The sequence below is a fragment of the Scomber japonicus genome, chromosome 11 (genome assembly GCF_027409825.1).
Source record: "Scomber japonicus isolate fScoJap1 chromosome 11, fScoJap1.pri, whole genome shotgun sequence".
Lineage (NCBI taxonomy): Eukaryota > Metazoa > Chordata > Actinopteri > Scombriformes > Scombridae > Scomber > Scomber japonicus.
Window position 1 is genome coordinate 17,740,233 of NC_070588.1, and position 20,469 is coordinate 17,760,701.

At 38.0% G+C, this 20,469-nt stretch overlaps 1 protein-coding gene across 3 annotated transcripts; it reads left to right on the forward strand.

The window, feature by feature from the left end:
- The first annotated feature begins 3,144 nt into the window (after positions 1-3,144).
- prpf40a (PRP40 pre-mRNA processing factor 40 homolog A) lies at positions 3,145-20,276 on the forward strand. Of its 3 annotated transcripts, none has more exons than XM_053328746.1 (26): positions 3,145-3,167; positions 5,176-5,319; positions 8,229-8,312; positions 8,973-8,991; positions 9,102-9,121; positions 9,260-9,301; positions 9,980-10,090; positions 10,405-10,525; positions 10,831-10,855; positions 11,176-11,385; positions 11,630-11,735; positions 14,592-14,656; positions 14,758-14,922; positions 15,838-15,946; positions 16,131-16,281; positions 16,428-16,561; positions 16,653-16,767; positions 17,382-17,494; positions 17,642-17,758; positions 18,137-18,274; positions 18,468-18,563; positions 18,643-18,729; positions 18,884-18,974; positions 19,063-19,124; positions 19,204-19,359; positions 19,644-20,276. In XM_053328746.1, exons 1-26 carry the CDS (start codon positions 3,165-3,167, stop codon positions 19,731-19,733), a joined length of 2,574 nt encoding a protein of 857 aa, XP_053184721.1. In that variant the 5' UTR covers positions 3,145-3,164; the 3' UTR covers positions 19,734-20,276. The 3 variants fall into 3 exon arrangements, with proteins under 3 accessions (XP_053184721.1, XP_053184720.1, XP_053184722.1); XM_053328745.1 differs by lacking the exon at positions 3,145-3,167 and adding an exon at positions 4,940-5,015; XM_053328747.1 differs by lacking the exon at positions 3,145-3,167 and adding an exon at positions 4,940-5,015 and having other exon boundaries at positions 17,403-17,494.
- The last annotated feature ends 193 nt before the right edge of the window (positions 20,277-20,469 follow it).

The window sequence follows — 20,469 nt, forward strand, 5'->3', positions numbered from 1 at the left end:
ACCTTTATTGATGCCAGAAAAATCAGAAATGTTTCACTTATACTTGCCAATAAAGTCAGGACATGGTGTCAGCTACAGATCTACGCTCCTGGCAGTAACACTTGTGGAGGACTATGTCAAACAGTTTGAGCCTTCCTGACCCATCTAGATAGATAGATAGACCCTCTCCCTGACTCTTCCTCACATTTTTTCTTTCCTCTCATCCTCTCTTATCGTCATTTTAAGTCTCCCTATTTAACATTAATAAGCAGTATAACAAATAGTTTATAACACACTACAATGTTATTATAAGCAGATAGGGATGTTTAAATGTGTTAATTAATGTACAGTATTGTTAGCCATTATATTAATATACTATACATATACAAATGTTATTGCTGTATTCTCAATATCATATATTTCACAAAATTCACATCAAATCTATTATTTAAATAATATGACATTCTAATTCCTGGTGTGCCATCAATAATTAGCATATGAACAAGATTAAGTTTTACAAAAATCTTGGTAACTGAATTTTCTTTTATAAATCAATAACTTTAAAGAGTGAAAACAGTTTGTGACTCATAATAAGAAGATTAAAGGCTTAAACAGCTTAATGTTATATTTGCCAAAAGCACCTGGTTGAGGCAAAGTTTCTCTCACTACTCATACCATGGTGGCCTTTTCTCTAGTAGACCCACATTTTATATTATAATCTTCCAAGAGTATAATTCAAGAACATTTACAGGCTATGCAATAGTGTTGATTTATGGGTGTTTTTTCTGTTGGTTTGTTTTCCTGAAGACAAGTGATGCACTGTGGTTGACTGACTCCTATCATTAGACTGAAGTTCAATCCATCACTGCTCCTCACTGTCGCCTTGTTGTCTATTTGGCTTGTTTAGAGAATGGATAGGGAATTCTCTTGCACTTGTCAGTAAATGCATCAGAGTTTATTGCAGTCTACCTCGAGTGTGGGCTCATCTGTTTCCCAACTCTTCGTTGCATGCTTCACACTCCAGTAACACTCTAAATCCCAGGGTGAACTTCACAGTAAACAACAGCACTGACCAGCTTAAGCTGCACATCACATACATCAGTAGTATCCAGACTTAATTTTGTAGAACATCTTGCATACAGAACCTGCACATTTTTAAAATGTTTAAGACAGTATTTGTGGCATCACTACAGAACAAGAACAGCAATAAATGGAAATCAATGTGCTCATTAGGCCATCACATTCATTTTCTGTGTGAATAACCCTTGTAATGGGTGAGCTACTGCTTAACCTTGTTTTGAGTGAAAAATACATGACCAGAATGTAAAAACAAGAGGAACAGGGCAAGATTTAAGATCATAGCCATGTGAAAGGCACTTCAGGAGGTAAAAAGTATGCAGGCTGACCACTTTCTAATTTCCTGCCATCATTGGGAATCGTTCCAGCTGCATACGGCCAGGAGAGCTCTTTCACAGAAGCCAGTAATTGGGAAATCACAGCCTGTCCTCCAATGATCCTCAATACACCAAGGTAATTTTGTTGTGTCTGAACACCAGCTACTCCAGATTCTGAAATAGACACCTGTTATGACATCAAAAAAAAAAAAAGGGGGGGGGGGGGGAAATCAGAGGAAAAAATCAGTCATTGTATGACAGACAAGGATTCTGTCTCATGAGTGAGGAGCTGCAAAAATATTATTTTATATAATAGTATCTAACCTAAGAATGTCAATTAAACCCATTTAAAACAATGTTTTAAAAACAAATGTTTTAGAGAAAGAAATCAATCTTACAATCAAACTATATAAAGATGTAAATATTTTGAACTAAAAATGGTTATCCATAGTCTTTGAATTAGAGGTAAATCGAATTGAATCAATGTACTGTCATTTGTGAAAACACAGAAATTCAGATCTTTAACTGTAAATTTGCTTGTATATGGCTGGTAATTCAATTTACAATGATCTTTTAATAACATAAAGTATGCATCAATAAGGCTGTTAATAAAGATACTTATTATATTAATTATTATAAAAATTAAAAAGTAAACAACAGTCTCAGTGGAGCTACAACAACATGTACATATCAATATATATTTATAATTTAAAAAAATATATTTAAGCTGGGTAAAATCTGTGAATGAAGTGGAAAAAAACTACCGATTAGTTCGGAGCCAGAGGCCTTTTTCCATGTATTCACAAAGGTCACATATGGTGTGACGTACAGTTCAATTCATATGAGGTTTTATTGGCATGGGAAACAGGCATTTACATTGCCATTTGTGAAAAAATAAAAACAAAGATAGATAGATAGATCTGTCATATTCAATGAATGATCAGCCAAAAATAAAAAATGAAAAAATAAAAAATACAGGGATTTTTTTTTAAATCCACCTAACACAGCTATTTATGTTTGCCACAAATTTACCAACATAAATATTTATAAAATATGTAAAAGGTAAAAAGTTTCCAAACATGATAATACAAACGATATCAATTGCTCCAATACAAAAGTCTTATTACTTGTAATTCTTTATTCTTTTTTGAACAGAATATATAATAGAATAAACAAAGAATATACAAGCAAGCAGTCATCCCGGTTCATAAATAAAAGATAAATAAAAAAGTACAAATAATATATATGAGTATTCCAATAGAAAGCAAAAAATGAATATAAAGTAAAGGTATAAGTGACAGGCATCAATTAAATCATTCTGAATAGATTTAGATCTTTTTTTCTCTAGATCTTCATATATGTGTGTGTGTGTGTGTGTGTGTGTGTGTGTGTGTGTGTGTGTGTGTGTGTGTGTGTGTGTGTGTGTGTGTGTGTGTGTGTGTGTGTGTGTACACATAGCACCTCTCTACACACACAAAATTATATTTTATTTCAATTAAAAATAACTTATGGTGGGGTTAGGGTTTTTGATATTTTGGCTTTGTGGGTATGAAACAAAATAAAAAGGTTTACAATGCTACAAATATTGATATTTTGATACTCAAAAAATCATGTAAATCTCATGTAAAGTTTTGGATACAAAAACCTTATGCGTCTCTATTATTGCGCATTCCTGACGCAGAATGACGCTGCGGAATCTTAACCTATGACCTCTCTCCATTGGACGGAGTTGGACCAATCACTTTGCTCGTTGTTGCAAGGTGTTCAAGTGTCTCAGAGGTTCTGGTCAACATGGTGAGTATAGCCATTCAAAGGGACATTTACACGTATTTAAAGCTAAAGAACAGCCAGAATCGCCCAGAGTTTATATGTAAATATTAACTGTTTTGTTAATGACGGACTCTTTGTATCTATGATGCTAAATTATCGCTGCACGTCCTGGTGTAGCACGGGTTAGCATGTCGAGTTAGCACATTGCTAAGTGAGCGGCACACTTCTGGTTTGACTAAGTCCTGGAATAAAAAACACTGTTTATTGTGTAGAGGTGGTCAGACGCTACTTAGAGACAGTTAGTTGTGATTACCGTGAATATCGTGGAATTCTTGTCTCAATTAAAACTCAAGTTATTCAGCTAACTATGAACAGAATAGTAAATGAAAGACTCGGGTTAGCTTCAAACTATTATTCCTTACCAGAGATTAGACGGCGTCTGTAGTCATTCATTACCAGCGAAATTCACACTGTGGTAATCACCCAACAGGCTAGCGTTGCTCAGGTGCAGTGAAAAGAGTCTTAGTACCGCCTGCATTTGTTTTGAGTGGGTATTAAATTATTTTAAACAGGCCAAAAACGAGCAAATGTAAGGTAACTTCGCGTTAAGTGTTAAACGTGAACTTGTATTCGTGACACTTAGCGGACAGACATAAGTTTGATTGCAGCTTTCTTATCTCTTTTATTATGAGGATATTTGTTCTGTTTAAAAAAGTATGATCTATTTATCCAAGTCAGTCCATCGATTAGCTACATGTGAAATCTCGTATTGAATCATTAATATTAATGTTTTTGTAGGAGTCGTTTAGAATTAGGTCACTTAGACATAATTAGGATTGATATTCAGTTGTTTGTTTCAAATTTGTAGTCTATGATTATCATTATTTCTCATTAGATTTAATGAGAATTTAGAGTTGCAACAGTGATTAGTGGATCAACATACATAGAATTTTCTACTGTTTTGATAACCAGTTAATCTTATAGTAATTTTAAAAGAAAAAAGCCAAACTTGTCAGGATAAAACTTGTATTTTAGACCTTCACTGTACATATTGGTTTATTACTCAATCAGTTGCCAACTATTAAATTAATTACTAATAATTTTGATAACCATTTTGAGTCAATTTTTAGAAAAAAAAAAGTCCATCTTCTAAAATATGAATATATTTTCTGGTTTCTGCAGTCTTCTCTGACCGTAAACAGAACCTTTTTGGTTTTTGGACACAACAAAGCATTTTTTTTTTTGCTTTAAGACACAATGATCAACACTTTTCAGCATCAATTAATCAAGGAAAGAATCAACAGATGAATCAATGATGGAAAATAATTGTAAGGTGCACCAAGTTAAAATGCAGTATAATGCATATCTGCAATAAGTCGTCATGAAGGTTACAGATCAGTTTTTAGTTTGTAGTGCTATTTAAATGTATTAAGTTTTTACTGAGCAGTGTTTCTTACAGTTTACAAATGGGGTGGGATGATGCTTCACCCTTTTTAAACATTGAAAACCGATATTCATGTTCTCCTTTGACTGAAAATGTGAAATGTATCATTAGTCTATTGCTTTATAATGAGATTTAAGTTGTGCATGTCGTAATAACAGATTTGTATTTCAACTACAGTACTGCCTAACACTTTAGTAAGAAAATCAAATTCAACATTATTTAGAACACTTAAGAACACACTGGTAGAAACCACAATAGTAATTTTATTTAATTAAGCACGCTGCTAAATACCCATCACACCACTTATGAGTTAACTAACATTGTGTGGTGTCTCTTATTCATGACAGTCTTCATCGGAGGCTAATAATGGCCCGAGCCAAGCGCCACCTTATCCAGGTGTACCGCCCTCAGGGATGCCTCCCCCCTTTGTAAGTCAGTGACAGAAATGTTTGTGTGAAATAGCTCCTCAGCTTTTGTTTCCACTCAAAGTACAGGGCTGAACTTAGAGTGGTAAATACTTAAAGCTTTTATGAGTGCTTCATCTAATCTAGTGCATCTTTCTCATCCCCTCTTTATTATTTTGTCTAGATGGGACCACCTGGAATACCGCCTCATTTCCCTCCCATGGGAATGCCTCCTATGGGACAGCGACCTCCCAGCATGACCCCGATGCCTCCTGGTATAATTCCCCCTGGTATGATGCCGCCAATGGGGGCACCCCCAATGGGACAGGTAAGCCTTGTAGGATGCCTGTGGGTCGCTCTGTATTTTTCGGACTTGTTGGTGCCTTTGTGGCTCGTGTTTCAGCTTCTCATCTCGGTCTGAGTCAGATTAAGTCTTTCACTCTTCCCAAAACGGATGGATGGAAAAGCTAGATGGAATATATTACCAAATGAAAGACAATTTGTGTTGCTCTGCAGTATTCCACATACTGTTTTATGCTGATGTTTTTTAATACTATTGTAGGTAGGTTGTTATAAACAGAATATTGAAAGAAGATAGAAATGGTTATGTGACACAGCAAAATTTGACTCTGCATGAAAAAAATGTATTTGAATGATGGCAGTGCGTTGATGCAGCAGGGATGTCAGTGTATTATAACGCAGGGTTGGCAAAAATTCAATTCAACTTCATTTATATTGCACCTTAAACACAACATGGTTGATCCAAGGTGCTTCACGCAAAGGAAGAACACACAAAAAATAGAAAACACAATAAAAAAGAAATCAGCAATAAAAATACATGGTCATGAAATACATAGTGACAATTATACACAGTTAAAAGCTAGGGAGTAAAAGTAAGTTTATGGTTTTTCTTAAAACTTTCAATGGTGGGAGAGAAATGAATGGGGGGGAAAGAGAGTTCCACAGTTTGGGGGCAGCAATTGAGAAGGCCCTGTCCCCATAGCACTTAGTCCTGGATCTGTGGACTGGACAGGAGTTCCATTAAATTCAGGGGAGCAAGTCCATTCAAAGCCTTATAAACAATTGTTAGTAATTTAAAATCAACTCTGTACTTAACAGGAAGCCAGTGTAGGGAAGCAGGAATGGAAGTAATGTGATCCCTCTTTTTCAATTTTGTGAGAACTCGAACTCGTTTTGAATAAGTTGGAGACTAGATAAACAGGACTGCGGGATACCAAAGTATAATGAATTACAATAATCAAGGTGGAATGATATGAAGGCATGAATTACTTTCTCCAGGTCAGCAGTGCAAAGAAAAAATATTTGAGTTTAGAGATGACCTGAAGCTGCATGAAACTTAATTTAGATACATTATTAATTTGCTTGTCGAATATTCCTGCATTGAAAATAACACCAAGGTTTTTTGCATGTGGTTTAACAGAGAGGTTAAATTTCCGAGATGAGGAGAAATGATGTTGGTTATATGTTGTGGTCCAAACAAAATCATTTCAGTCTTATTTTCATTGAGTAGCCATCCAAAAATCTAAATCACATTGCTGGTGGATTACTTCATGATGTGCATGTCTTGTTTCTGCTGTTGTCCTTTCCATCATCGTTATGAAAGATAAAATAGTTGCCAGCGTTATAAGTTTGCAGGGTTGTAAAATTCTTTGTGAGAGTTTTACAAAGCCTTAAACACATTTAGCTGTAATTCCAACTGGACTTCCTGGATCATATTTCATCGTCTCACCACCACCTTAAAAACACGCCCCCAACAATGCAGCCCTTTGCATTGCTTTTAACATAGTGCTGTTTTCAGTCTGAACGCTGCCTTATAGTGTCGGTTAAGAAATGTCAAATTGTTAAACTACTGTTTATTACATTTTGGATTTTATGTTCATAGCTCTTGGTTATGATAACAAGTTATGTATAAGTAATGATAACACTGTGCTCACTGAAGTAATTGCTGACACTTCAAAATGTAGCAACATCGTTTAAAAATAGGTCAGATGCGGCAAGAAACACGAGTGTTCTGACGGTCCTACAGGTGTGACACAATCACCAGAGAACCAAAGACAAATTCTACACTTGTAAGATCACATTTTACAGACTGACCTCCTAGTTGAACTTTGATCTACTGTACTTGCCGTAGATGTGTGCACTGACGATTTTTCCTGCACAATGAGGAATGATTAGCACCAGTACTAATGCTTTCACTCTCAGTTTTATCTTTACTAAAGTTCCAGCTAATGTAGAACAACTGTCGACTTGTTTACACCCTGTGTAAATCAGACTGCTGGCATATCTTGCCCTGTTGGCTCTATTTTTAGTGATGTGATCGATTCAAGATTTTAGAAATTACTGATAGAGATGATGGCTAATGAAAATGAAACCCAAACTGAACCTAAATGAAATTTTCTTTCAAGTTGGCCATGTGTTGTGTTGGTAATTAGAAAAGTTATATTTTTAACTTTCCAGATTTCTTTTAACTCTTCACCACAGAAGCTAATGTCTGTCCTAAAAGTTCAGTTAAGAGAAAAAGAGCTGCAACTAACAATTGTTTTCATTGGTTATTCTGCTGATTATTTTTGTATCCAAAAAAAGTCAGGAAATAGTAAAACATGTCTGCTATTATTAAGAGGGGCTTGTTTTCAGTTTAAAATGATTTCAAACAGAAAAACAGCAAATCATCGTATTTGAGAAACAGGAACCAACCAATTTTTGGCATCTTTATTTGAAAAAATATTCAAATGATTAATGAAGATGATCAAAACAGTGAAATGATTTTCTGTTGATTGACTCATTGATTGTTGATTATTTGTTGCATCTCTAGAGAGGAGATTGTTTGCTTGTGTTTTCTGTAGCACAGTTGACTAAACACATGTTTTTTGCAAAGCTAAACTTTTTCTCATTTAGAAAACATATGTAATCATGTCATGCATATAAATAAGTGTGACATTGGAGGGTGTTTGATCAAGGTGCCAGCAAGTCTGAAAAGGTGCTGAGGGGACATAGTTGGGTGTGCTGCAGCTTCACAGATTGCAAGCTGTGGCATCACACCAGTAAATAAGCACAGCAGACTCAGTTTCACTCTCACCTTTTACCCCTAGTTGCAAGCAGCCTTCTACACAGACGCCAACACCCTGTCTCACACCGTGTCTTGATACTTTCACTTTCAGCTTTCACTGGGTGGTATGGAAATGCCAGATGAATATTTCATGATGCTTCTTTTATTAGATGCCAGGCATGATGCCACCGATGATGCCAGGGATGATGATGCCCCCTCGCATGCCAGCTGCGGCTGTACAACCGACGGGACCGGTAACTCTTTTCACTTCTTTTCCATCAGGACTCTTTTTTTTTCACACTTGTTAAAAATACATTGCAATCTGTGAAACGCTGAATGAAGGAATTGCACAGCCAAGTAATACTTCTGCTGGCTATAAAGTGATTCTAAAAAAAATGTGTTGAGTATATTTTTAACTACAGATTAAGTGAGACAGCTGAAAAACATCATTAAATACATTGTCTGATTAAAATGACAATTAACACCTGCTTGCAGTGTCCCTTGTTGTCCCTTTTTTGTTTTGCCGTTGGTTCAGCAGTGAATCACTATGACTGTAATGAAATGCTTGAGCCCTTCACTGTTGATGCTATGTTAATTTTTCTTTTCTACTAAGTATTAGACAAGTTATGCAAATGAGCAACATGATACATTTAATGTTGCAACTCCCAGACAGCTTTAGAAATCATAAGACCTCCACTTAATCAACACAAGTATATTTTTGCATCTTGAGGGTAGGGAGTTATGTACTAATTAGGAGAGCTTTGTCAGTTACTGTGTTTCATGAATGATGACTGTGATTCCAGATTACGTCATTATTCAGAGAGAGATAATGATGTAAACGTCCAGAATTGTGAATGTTTGTTTGTTTTGAAAAAAAAAAAGAAAATCCATTAACACAATCTTCTTTTTAACAGCCCGGTGTTGAATCCACAGGTGAGATCCTTAATTTTCACTTTACAAATTATCCTACATTATCCTGCAAGTTATCCTGCATTTTGTATTCATTAGAAGTATTTGACAGATGTTTGTTTTTATCCTCACAGCTGCTGCACCTGGAACAACTGTAAGTTTAACATTGTTATTTTATATGTGGTAATTGCACACATTTTTGACACAGCTCTGATCATTAGCTGCAGCATTTTGCTTTGTGTTCTCAGCAACTGCTATCTGTCAACCTTTCATTTATACTTGTGTCCTGCAGAGTGCCACGAATGGATCTCCACAGGAAGAACAGCCAAAGAAGGTTTGTGCACATGTGAGAGAGAACAAGGAAAATAAAACTGAAAAGAACTGAAAACGTACTTAAAATGGAACAAAAGTTAAGGAGTTGCTTGCTTTTCAGCCACACTAGCGGCATGGCTGTAGGGATGGTAGTGTCTGTCTGTCAGTTGAAGAAACTCAAAACTGTTAAATGGGCTGGCATGGTATCTTGTATAGACATTCATGGTCCCCAGATGATGAATCTTACTGACTTCAGTGAATCCCTGACTGTTCCTCTAGCATCACCTTGAGGTTGACATTTGTAGTTCAGAGTGAAAGATCTCAACAACTTTTGAGTGAAATGTATTACTCATGATCCTCAGAGGAAGAACTCTAATAACTTTTATCCCCTGATTTATAATCTAGTCCTATCACCTATTTAAAATCTGTCCATTGCTTTGGTTTATCACAAAATACCTGCACAACTAATGATGACTTTGTGTTTTGTACTAATTAGTGAATTATTCATTATTGATGCCTTCTTAACATCAATATGCTGGCATTGCCATTGTGAACCTGTTACCATACTGACATTTGCATGTAGCTCAAATTATCTCTGTGCTCAAGTACAGCCGCATAGAGTTGCTACCATTGTTGTACACTCGTAGTTTAATTTTCATACCAAATAAGTTATTTACGTGTTGTTGTTTTTCCACCATAGAAGTCCCTGTGGACCGAACACAAATCACTGGATGGAAAGACCTATTATTACAATACAGAGACCAAGCAGTCCACATGGGAGAAACCAGAAGAACTCAAATCTCCTGCAGAAGTACAATCCTTTATCTCTTACATAATATTTATAATATGTTTGTGTGAAATGTACTTACTGATTTATTTACTGAGTTACAGATTTACATAACTTTTATACATATTGTCAGAATATTTGTTACATATTTATTTTAAATTAAATTGTATATGTACCTGTTTCAGCCAAGATTGAACTATTTTCATCTATAGTCCTTTTTGAGAATATTAAAATGCAATACCTGACAAACTAAATAAAATTAGATTCCTTTATATACTTGATATGATAGATGCACAATTTTTAATATGGATCCAAACATCTCTGCTTTCCCTCTCTAGCAAATGCTGTCTAAATGTCCTTGGAAAGAGTATAAGTCAGACACAGGGAAGCCTTATTATTACAACTCTCAGACGAAGGAGTCCAGATGGACGAAACCCAAAGAGCTGGAGGATCTGGAAGGTAACGAGCTGCTGTCTGATGATGTCAATCCTTTTATCGGAAGTCATGTTACATACTGAGTAGTGTCGCGCATCATGGATGAGCCTTTAACAGCCTGGAGAGTGGCAGACCGCTGGCTTCTTTCACAATTAACGCCATGCATTAGGGGACTTTGTGCTTCCTGTGCTTGTACATGATTGATGTCCAAATACAGGAACACATGGTGGCTTCTTCAGTACATTTATACCTATACTTTGCTCTTATCTGTGCTGTGCTTTGAAATGAAAACAAGCACCCTAACAGCTGTGTCCTTTTGTCTGTTTCAGCCATGATCAAAGCAGAGGAGAACGGGTAAGAGCTCCCTGTTTACCCTCAGTTACTTTCCACTGCTGCACTGTGCATTATTAACAACAAATACAGTGCTTATTAAAAAATGATGTTTTCCCCAATGGTGGTCAAAAATGTTTTTGTTTTATTATTGCTATTATTATTATGACTTACAGTGGGTCTGAGACCAGTTTCCCATTCACCTCAATGAGAAAAACTGTTGAACCCCACTGTAGGAATTAATTTTCATGGAATTACCCTTTTTATATTCTTATCAATTATACTATAGTCCAGGTATTCTTCTGATCATGTGATTTAGCTCTACTGTCATGGTATGATTTCAGAACGGTAGAAGCAGCGGCTCCCAACTCCGCCTTAGCTCCTGCTGTGCAAGCAGATACCACAGCCACTATGGCGACCGTAATGGAGGCAGAAACTGCAACAGCGGTCTCAGAGGAACACCTGTCCCAGGCGGCCGTGCATCACACAGCTGAGACCGCAGAAGCACCTGTGGCTTCAGCAGAGAGCACAGTCGCCACAGAGGCTATAGCCAGGTAAATAATTATGTCTCATACAGAGCTGGGTAATGTCTCCGGTCGTCAGATATACTTTATATAGATTAAGCCCTAAACTACAAGATCACAGTGACAACAAGGCAGCGCAATGACAGTGGGCACCTTAAAATTAATCTGTTCATGAATGAGGAAGTCTGTTTTTCTGTTTGTGTGAAACATGTTAAATACCTAAATATGCAAACTGAGATGAGTTGAATCAATAAGACCTTCCTTTGCCCTTCAGTATTGAAGTCCCAAAAGAAGAGCGGCCAGAACTTCAGAAGAAGACTTACAAATGGAACACGAAAGAGGAGGCCAAGCAAGCTTTCAAAGAGCTGCTGAAGGAGAAGGTGAGTCTGTGGTCATGGTGTCAGGATGGGTTTAAAATGTGGGTGATGTAGAGGCCGCAAACTGTAGGAGAACAGAGAGGCTGCAGTGTATAAGCGTACTTGTCTGGACATGAGAATGGATAAAAACTCTGACAGATACTGTAGTGTGTTTGTCAGTCCCAAACAAGCTGTTTTGGTGCACATTGCAGCTATAAAGAGCTTGAGGGCTTCTCTTGGAGCTGAACTACAATCACAATGAAAGTGGCATGAAGGTGGCTGACCATCGATTGTGTGCTTGTTGGTTTGAAAATGCCATGTTGAGATGATCAATAAGTGGTGCTTTACAGTGAGTTTTCCATCGTATAATGTTGTTAAATGAAGCTGCTGCTTCCTGGACTTCAGAACAGAATACTATTGGTTTGTCTGCTTGTTTTTATAATTTGCGTATAAACTCACAGTTGTAGTGTAGTGCTGTTCTTCAGATTCAGATTTTTTTCATGACAGTCCTGTTTGTTGAACACCATGATATATATACACCATGTGATCTGTTTGTAAGGTTAATACCTGATGTGTTTACCGGCTCATCCTTTACATTTTGATCTGGATCTCATCCCAGTCTCTCCCCATGAGCCCCTGGGAGATCTTAACATGATTGTCAAAGCTTCGCCTCCTGTTGCTGAGGATGTGTTGTGTATTTGGTTTCAAGGCGGCCACAGCACCACCCACCTACAATGTTGCTATATTTAGGCTCTTTAATTTTGTGCACAAAGCTCTCCTCTGAGATTGCTTGCCATTCCCTGCAAGATCTTAATAGCTCTGTCTTTATGATTAGCTTTATTGGATCAAAGGCACGGTGCTGGCTGGGATTAAGACAGTGAGAGAAAGAGGCATGCTTCAGTGAGTTAGAATAACTGTGACAACTGACAAGACAGAGGCACGTGGAGGAATCAGTTCATAATGAATAAAGGAGTCATTCCCTTGGAGAGGCAAGTGACAGAAAGGGCACTTACATAAGTCCTCAGTGGCACTTCTTTGAATTATTGCCACTCCACACCTCTTAACCCAGCATCTATTACTTATTAAGAAAATGTGTTAAGTTCTAGGAGCCAAAGCAGCACAGTTCATTGCTACTCCTCCTGTCACACGCATGCTTTTCAACAAGCACATTAAAACAACCCCTTTTCTTTGATCTGTTGTTTGTATACCGTTGTGGTCAAAAGTTTACATACACTTGTAAAGAACATAATATCATGGCCATCTTGAGTTTCCAATAATTTCCACAACTCTTATTTTTCTGTGATAGAGTGATTGGAACACATACTGCTCTGTCACAAAAAACATTCATGAAGTTTGGTTCTTTTATGAATTTATTATGGGTCTACTGAAAATGTGACCAAATCTGCTGGGTCAAAAATATACATACAGCAATGCCAATATTTGGTTACATGTCCCTTGGCCATTTTCACTTCAATTACAAGCTTCTGGTTGAATCTTTGACCACTCCTTGACAGAATCGGTGCAGTTCAGCTACATTTTTGGGGTTTCTGACATGGGCTTGTTTCTTCAGCGTTGTTTCTTCACATGTTCTCGATGGGGTTTAAGTCAGGACTTTGGGAAGGCCATTCTAAACCTTAATTCTAGCCTGATTTACACATTCCATTACCACTTTTTATGTGTGTTTGGGGTCATTGTCCTGTTGGAACACCCAACTGCGCCCAAGACCCAACCTTTGGGCTGATGATTTTAGGTCATCCTGAAGAATTTGGAGGTAATCCTCCTTCTTCATTATCCCATTTGCTCTCTGTAAAGCACCAGTTCCATTGGCAGCAAAACAGGCCCAGAGCATAACACTACCACCACCATGCTTGATGGTAGGCATGGTGTTCTTGGGGTTAAAGGCCTCACCTTTTCTCCTCCAAACGTATTGCTGGGCAATGTGGCCAAACAGCTCAATTTTTGTTTCATCTGACCACAGAACTTTCCTCCAGAAGGTCTTATCTTCGTCCATATGATCAGCAGCAAACTTCATTCGAGCCTTAAGGTGCCGCTTCTGGAGCAAGGGCTTCCTTCTTGCACGGCAGCCTCTCCATGGCGATGTAAAACACGCTTGACTGTGGACACTGACACCTGTGTTCTAGCAGCTTCTAATGCATTGCAGACCTGCTTTTTGGTGGTTTTCGGTTGACTGTTGACCATCCTGACCAATTTTCTCTCAGAAGCAGGTGATAGCTTGCGTTTTCTTCCTGATCGTGGCAGTGGCACAAGGGTGCCATGCACTTTATACTTACAAACAATTGTTTGCACAGTTGCTCTTGGGGCATGTAGCTGCTTTGAAATGGATCCAAGTGACTTTCCTGACTTGTTCAAGTCAATGATTCGCTTTTTCAGATACGTGCTGAGCTCCTTTGACTTTCCCATTGTAGCGTTTGTGGCAGAGTCTAATAATTGTATCAAATGAGCCCTATTTAAATGGGCTCAGAGAAGTCACCAGCTGTAGTCAATCATAATCACTCACAAGAAGTTAAGAGGCCAATGCCATGAAGCTAATTTAATTGACACAACATAATAATTCATGTTGCTGTATGTACATTTTTGACCCAGCAGATTTGGTCACATTTTCAGTAGACCCATAATAAATTCATAAAAGAACCAAACTTCGTGTTTTTTGTGACAAAGAAGTATGTCTTCCAGTCACTCTATCACAGAAAAATAAGAGTTGTGGAAATTATTGGAAACTCAAGACGGCCATGATATTATGTTCTTTACAAGTGTATGTAAACTTTTGACCACAACTGTATGTTTAAAATTTTATTTTTTAAATGTAACTTCAGTTTGCTAGTACAGGCCATCCTAACTTCCATTTTTTCTGTATTTCAGGGTGTGTCCTCAAACTCCTCTTGGGAACAGGCCATGAAAATGATCATCAATGATCCTCGCTATAGGTACAATTTTCTCCAGGGATAACTTTATCCTATTAACAATCGAAAGTGAGAAAATGTCAGATCTTAATTGCAAAATTTCACTTTTTTCTTTGTCTACAAAGCGCACTCCCCAAGCTGAGTGAGAAGAAGCAGGCATTTAATGCCTACAAAGTCCAAACGGAGAAGGAAGAAAAGGAGGAAGCCAGAATTAAGTACAAGGAGTCAAAAGAAACCTTTCAGCGGTTCTTGGAGAACCATGAGAAGATGACATCTACCACCAGATACAAGTAAGTGCTGCAGTGATCTCACAGTAAACTCTTTTTTTTCCCTGCATTGATTCGTGGTTCCCTGAATTGTCAATATAATTATGCAGATAGGAACAGTTAAAGGTCATCTATGGTTTGTGCACACCATTGACAAGTTACAACACAGTTTACTTCCTATTAAACTGCTGTGACCTGTAAGTGCTCATAACACTGTTGTTGAGGGCACAATTCAGTCACTGACAAACTTAGTCTCCTGTTTTATTCTCTTTCACCATTTTGACTGAATTTCTCAGTCAATGTGACATAGATGCTAGAAATGTCTTTATTTTTTTACTAAATGTGTTCCAGTTCACCTATAAATATGTAGTAAAGAGTTAGTTATAGATTGGAAAATTGGGCAGATAACACCAGATCCCTGGTGCCGCGTGACATGCAGGGCACCAGCACTCTTTGGTTGGGCATTTGGGTGAAAGTCACCGTGACGGGCGGAGGAGACGGTCAGATCGACTGGTGACCTTGACAACCAGCCAAGCTTCAGAGTTCAGCTGTCATTGAGGCTGTAATCTGGGATGGCTCACAACAGGCAGTTGGAGAGTGATAGCAGGGGTGTGTGTGTGTGTGTGTGTGTGTGCGTGTGCGTGTGTGTGTGTGTCCTTAATTTTAATTTCATTTTGTCAGCTTCTGCTCAGTGGAGCTGCATCAAGTTTGAAACAGCAGTCGTGGAAATTAGATGTTTTCATGACAAGTGCACATTATGAAAGACGACTGTACTTCAGCTGCAATTTCTATAAAAATTTTAGTTTTGTGTAACTACACAACAAGAAGACTGCATTAGGAACCAGTGTGTTAAACATAAGTTTAGCCTGTGAAATGCTGCCCTCATGTGGGTTATTGTTAAAAATATCCTTGGTCTGTGTGTGTTTACTCATGAACCAGGAAAGCAGAACAGATGTTTAGTGAGCAGGAGGTGTGGAGCTGCGTTCCAGAGAGGGACAGGCTGGAGATCTATGAAGATGTGCTGTTCTACCTAGCTAAGAAAGAGAAGGTAAAGTATTATTGTACATTTCAGTCAACACTTTTTTGAACGGCATGTTAATCAAAATGATGCAGTATTCATATTTCAGTCCTTATCTGCCAATATCAAATGGATGATGTAGTGTGGGGATGGGAGCTTTGCAAACATTTGCATGATTAACAGCCGGGTGTCCTCTTCTACACACTGTGTCCAGGAACAAGCCAAGCAGCTGAGGAAGAGGAACTGGGAAGCTCTGAAGAACATTCTTGACAACATGGCCAACGTCACCTACCGCACCACCTGGTCAGAGGCCCAGCAGTACCTGCTAGATAACCCCACCTTTGCAGAAGATGAGGAGCTACAGAGTACGAGAACAGAATTGATGTTTTTGTTTACCTATTGTAGTTTGAAACAGAGCTGTTAATGTTTAATAAGAGAGGGAAAAAAGTGTCTGAGATAGGCATAGGTTCCCTTTGTTTTCCTCGTTGATAGTGTTGTTATCTGCTGACAGATATGGACAAAGAGGATGCCCTCATTTGTTTTGAGGAGCACATCCGGGCACTGGAGAAGGAAGAGGAGGAAGAGAAACAGAAGACTCTTCTCAGGGAGAGGAGAAGACAACGCAAGAACAGAGAGGCCTTCCAGGTGAGAGGGGATGGCAGGGCAAAAAATCAAACATTCTACTCATATAAACATGGAATAAGTCATGAATTCAAGTTTTGTTGTTTTCTCTCAGAAATTTCTTGATGAGCTCCACGACCACGGCCAGCTTCACTCCATGTCTGCCTGGATGGAGATGTACCCGACCCTGAGCTCAGACATCCGCTTTGCCAACATGCTGGGACAGCCGGGTAGGACAGCATGCCACTGCACACGTGACTACACACACTCATATGAGCCAAATGCATTAAAGCATGTGGATGAGACATGCAGACAACAGCACATGACTTGAACACAGAAATAAAACATACACAGCCCAACCTGTAAATACTGTATGAACTACATTTGTGCACTATTGAAGATTTTCTCTCCATTCATTTTAGATTTAGTTTTTTGTGTTTTTTCTTCTCAACTGCACAAAGAGCAGATTTTTTTTTCCTCCAACTTATTATTACTTAATGTTTTTGCATATATGTTGTGGTCATCATCATGTTGGACAATACTATAAGGAAAATATGGTTTAAGGGGAAAATCATATACATATAGTATATACATATGTAATATCAATATAATTTTGGAGCAGTGTATTACACCACACTCCACCACTATCATTAAAACATAAAATGAGTTTCCTGTGGAAGAATTTTGTTTGACACATAACAGGCTTACAAAAACAGCCGCTCTTGCCAATTGGTCACCAAGCAATTTACAAATATTACATAATACATCATATAATACAAATGTTATGTTATGTTGTTTTTTCCCTAAATGTCAGCCATCTCTAACACAAGTCCTAATTTTTTAGTGTATGGTGTGTATTCTGCAGGTTCCACCCCCCTTGATCTGTTCAAATTCTATGTGGAGGACTTAAAAGCCCGCTACCATGATGAAAAGAGGATCATTAAAGATATTCTTAAGGTAAGATGATTGTACCTCTAAAGTATCTACAGTATATGAGTATGGGATCATAGAGGTTTGTTTTGATTATATATTGTTTGTAGCTTCCCATTTTATTTCATACAACCTGTTAATCCTTCCTTTCTCTCCTTATATATCCTTCCACAGGATAAAGGCTTCCTGGTTGAAGTGAACACCAGCTTTGATGACTTTGGATCAGTCATCAGCTCAGATAAGAGAGCCACTACACTGGATGCAGGAAACATAAAGCTGGCCTTCAACAGTGTAAGTACACTGATGATTTTTACATTTTTATTCTCATTTTCATTGAAAATCATATTAAAATGATTATGATGTGATTTTTGCAGGGATCTGTACCAAACAAATTTGTTTTCTTAATTCTGTATAATGTGGTGTGAAGGCCAGGACATTGTACCTCCTGTGATTTGAAAATTGCAGTCGGTCATTTTGCGATTTTGATAAAATTTCGAATTGTTGAATTTGGGGTCAGCACACTCCCAATTTGGAGAAGCACACAGAAGCTAAAGCAACATACTGCTGTGGATGAGGCCAGCAGCAACATGTATTTAGCTACCTCAGTAAAGGCCAACCTAAAAAAGAAAACAAATCATTTATACCACTTTGCAACCTCTTTCTGTGTAGTTACTGGAGAAGGCTGAAGCCAGAGAGAGAGAGCGAGAGAAGGAGGAGGCGAGGAAGATGAAAAGGAAAGAAGCGGCCTTCAAGAACATGCTGAAGCAGGCCACACCACCGCTGGAGCCAGAGACTACATGGGAGGGAGTATGTCCTTTATGCAGATACTATAGTGGTTTCCACTTATTTCTCTCTGTCTCTGCTATTTAGTTAATAATTTATTAATTCCTAAAAGTAATGAGTGGTAGGTTGTCTTGTCAGTGGTTATTCTAGTCAGTGTCATCTCAATGTACTGAGTGCAGTACTGAATGCAGTACTGACTGACAGTTTACTTTTTCAGGTCAGAGAGAGATTCTTAAAGGAGTCTGCCTTCGAAGACGTAACCCTGGAGTCAGAGAGGAAACGGATATTCAAAGACTTCATGCATGTCTTGGAGGTAATGATCTGTCATGACAGTGGCAATGGTCTTAATGTATTCATCTTGATCTGTAACATGGTGTGTATTATTTTTACAGCATGAATGCCAACATCACCACTCCAAGACAAAGAAGCACTCAAAGAAGTCTAAGAAGCATCACAGGAAACGATCCCGCTCTCGATCAGTAAGTAGCCAAATGCTGCACTGTCTGTCTGTTTTGTGCTTGGGAAAGAAAGTGAAGCTCAGTGTAAACAATTCAGCAATCAAAAATCTACAAAAACATCCTCCATCATGCCAGCTGCTATTTGTTGAATAACTCCACTTTAATGTTTTCTCAGGGCTCAGAGTCTGAGGATGAGGAATACCACAAGAAGAAAAAGAGGTCGCAGTCCAAATCTCCTTCTGAACGCTCCTCCAGTGGAGAATCTGGTGAGTGGCTGGTAGTGACTCTGCTTATCATCAAATGGAAGAAGTACAGTTCTGTTGACATTTACTGACATTTTCTGCCTGAAACCAGAGAGAAGCTATAAGAAATCCAAGAAGCACAAGAAGAAGGGAAAGAAGAGACGCCACAAGTCTGTAAGTAAACATGAGGGCATGAAGTAAATATAATGTGAAATATTTGTGTATGTGTACTGATCATAATTATGATGACCAGGCATCACCAGACACTGACAACGAGAAGAAAGGAAGAGAGCGTGATGGAAAGCGTGAAAAGGACCTAGAGAAAGATAAAGAGAACGACAAGTCTCGGGGGAAATCTCGCTCCGACTCTAAACAGAAGTCTCCTAAAAGGAAAGCGGCCAAAGAAGAGGTTGTTACTCTTAATTACCTTTTTTTCACCCCAGCAAACTGATGTGTTAATGGATGTTTTTAAGATTGCTTGGATTTGTGTGATTTGGTTTAAATACTTCATCTCTAAACTGCACCTGACGCAATTAGCTTTTTGTGAGTTTCCTGTTAGCATGTCGGAACATTTTTGACACATTTTGTGGCAGGTAACCACCACTACCTTTTCAAAGGTCATCTTCAGTGACTCATTGTCATCTTTCATATTTAATGATGTTACTGAGTCTGTGTTGTTTTTGTTGTTATCAGGGTGGCTGGGATACGTCGGGCAGTGAGCTGAGTGAGGGAGAGCTGGAGAAAAGAAGAAGAACTTTACTGGAACAGCTGGATGCACCTTGATCGCACATCTGCTGCCATTTTATTGTCGATGTACACTTCAACAAACATGCATTCCCTTTCCAGCTCATCTGATTTTACTGTTCACGCCTCCTGTGACGGACTTTATGGGATGATGCCTTCCTCTGGTATTTATGGGAAAATGCTACACTGAACTTACACACTTATTTGTGACTAATTCGGTATCAGGAAACTGATCAGCTGATCTGTTGTTTAATGTCAGTTTGCCCTTTTTTGCTTTTGTTAGCTTCAAATATTTTTTAGTTGACTGTAGTTATACATGTTTTCCATTACCAATATTTTTTGTACTCGATTAAAAGCATATCTTAATGTCACAATGACTGTCCGTTACCTTCAAAAGTAGCATAAACAAGGAATGTGCTTCAGGGAAACAGACGTGTCTTATGATAATGGAAAATACTTCTGATTTGATCCACAGTAACTTAACTGCAGCTGTATCCTCAAGGAATGATCCAGGTTTTAATTCGAGCATTTGTTAAAATTGTCATACTGTAGTTAAATGTAATAAAATACTGTTTCGGTGGATGATGTGTGTAAAATATTTTAGGTGTCCAGCATGCTAAAATCAAATGTCTCATTTTACTTAAATTATTTTAGTATAATTTATTACACATGTGACAGGGTATACTTAGAAACTACAACCATATCTTAAAAAGATAAAATTATATATGCAAAATGTTTGATACTAAGTCACTGAGTAGTAAACGTAGTTGTGAGG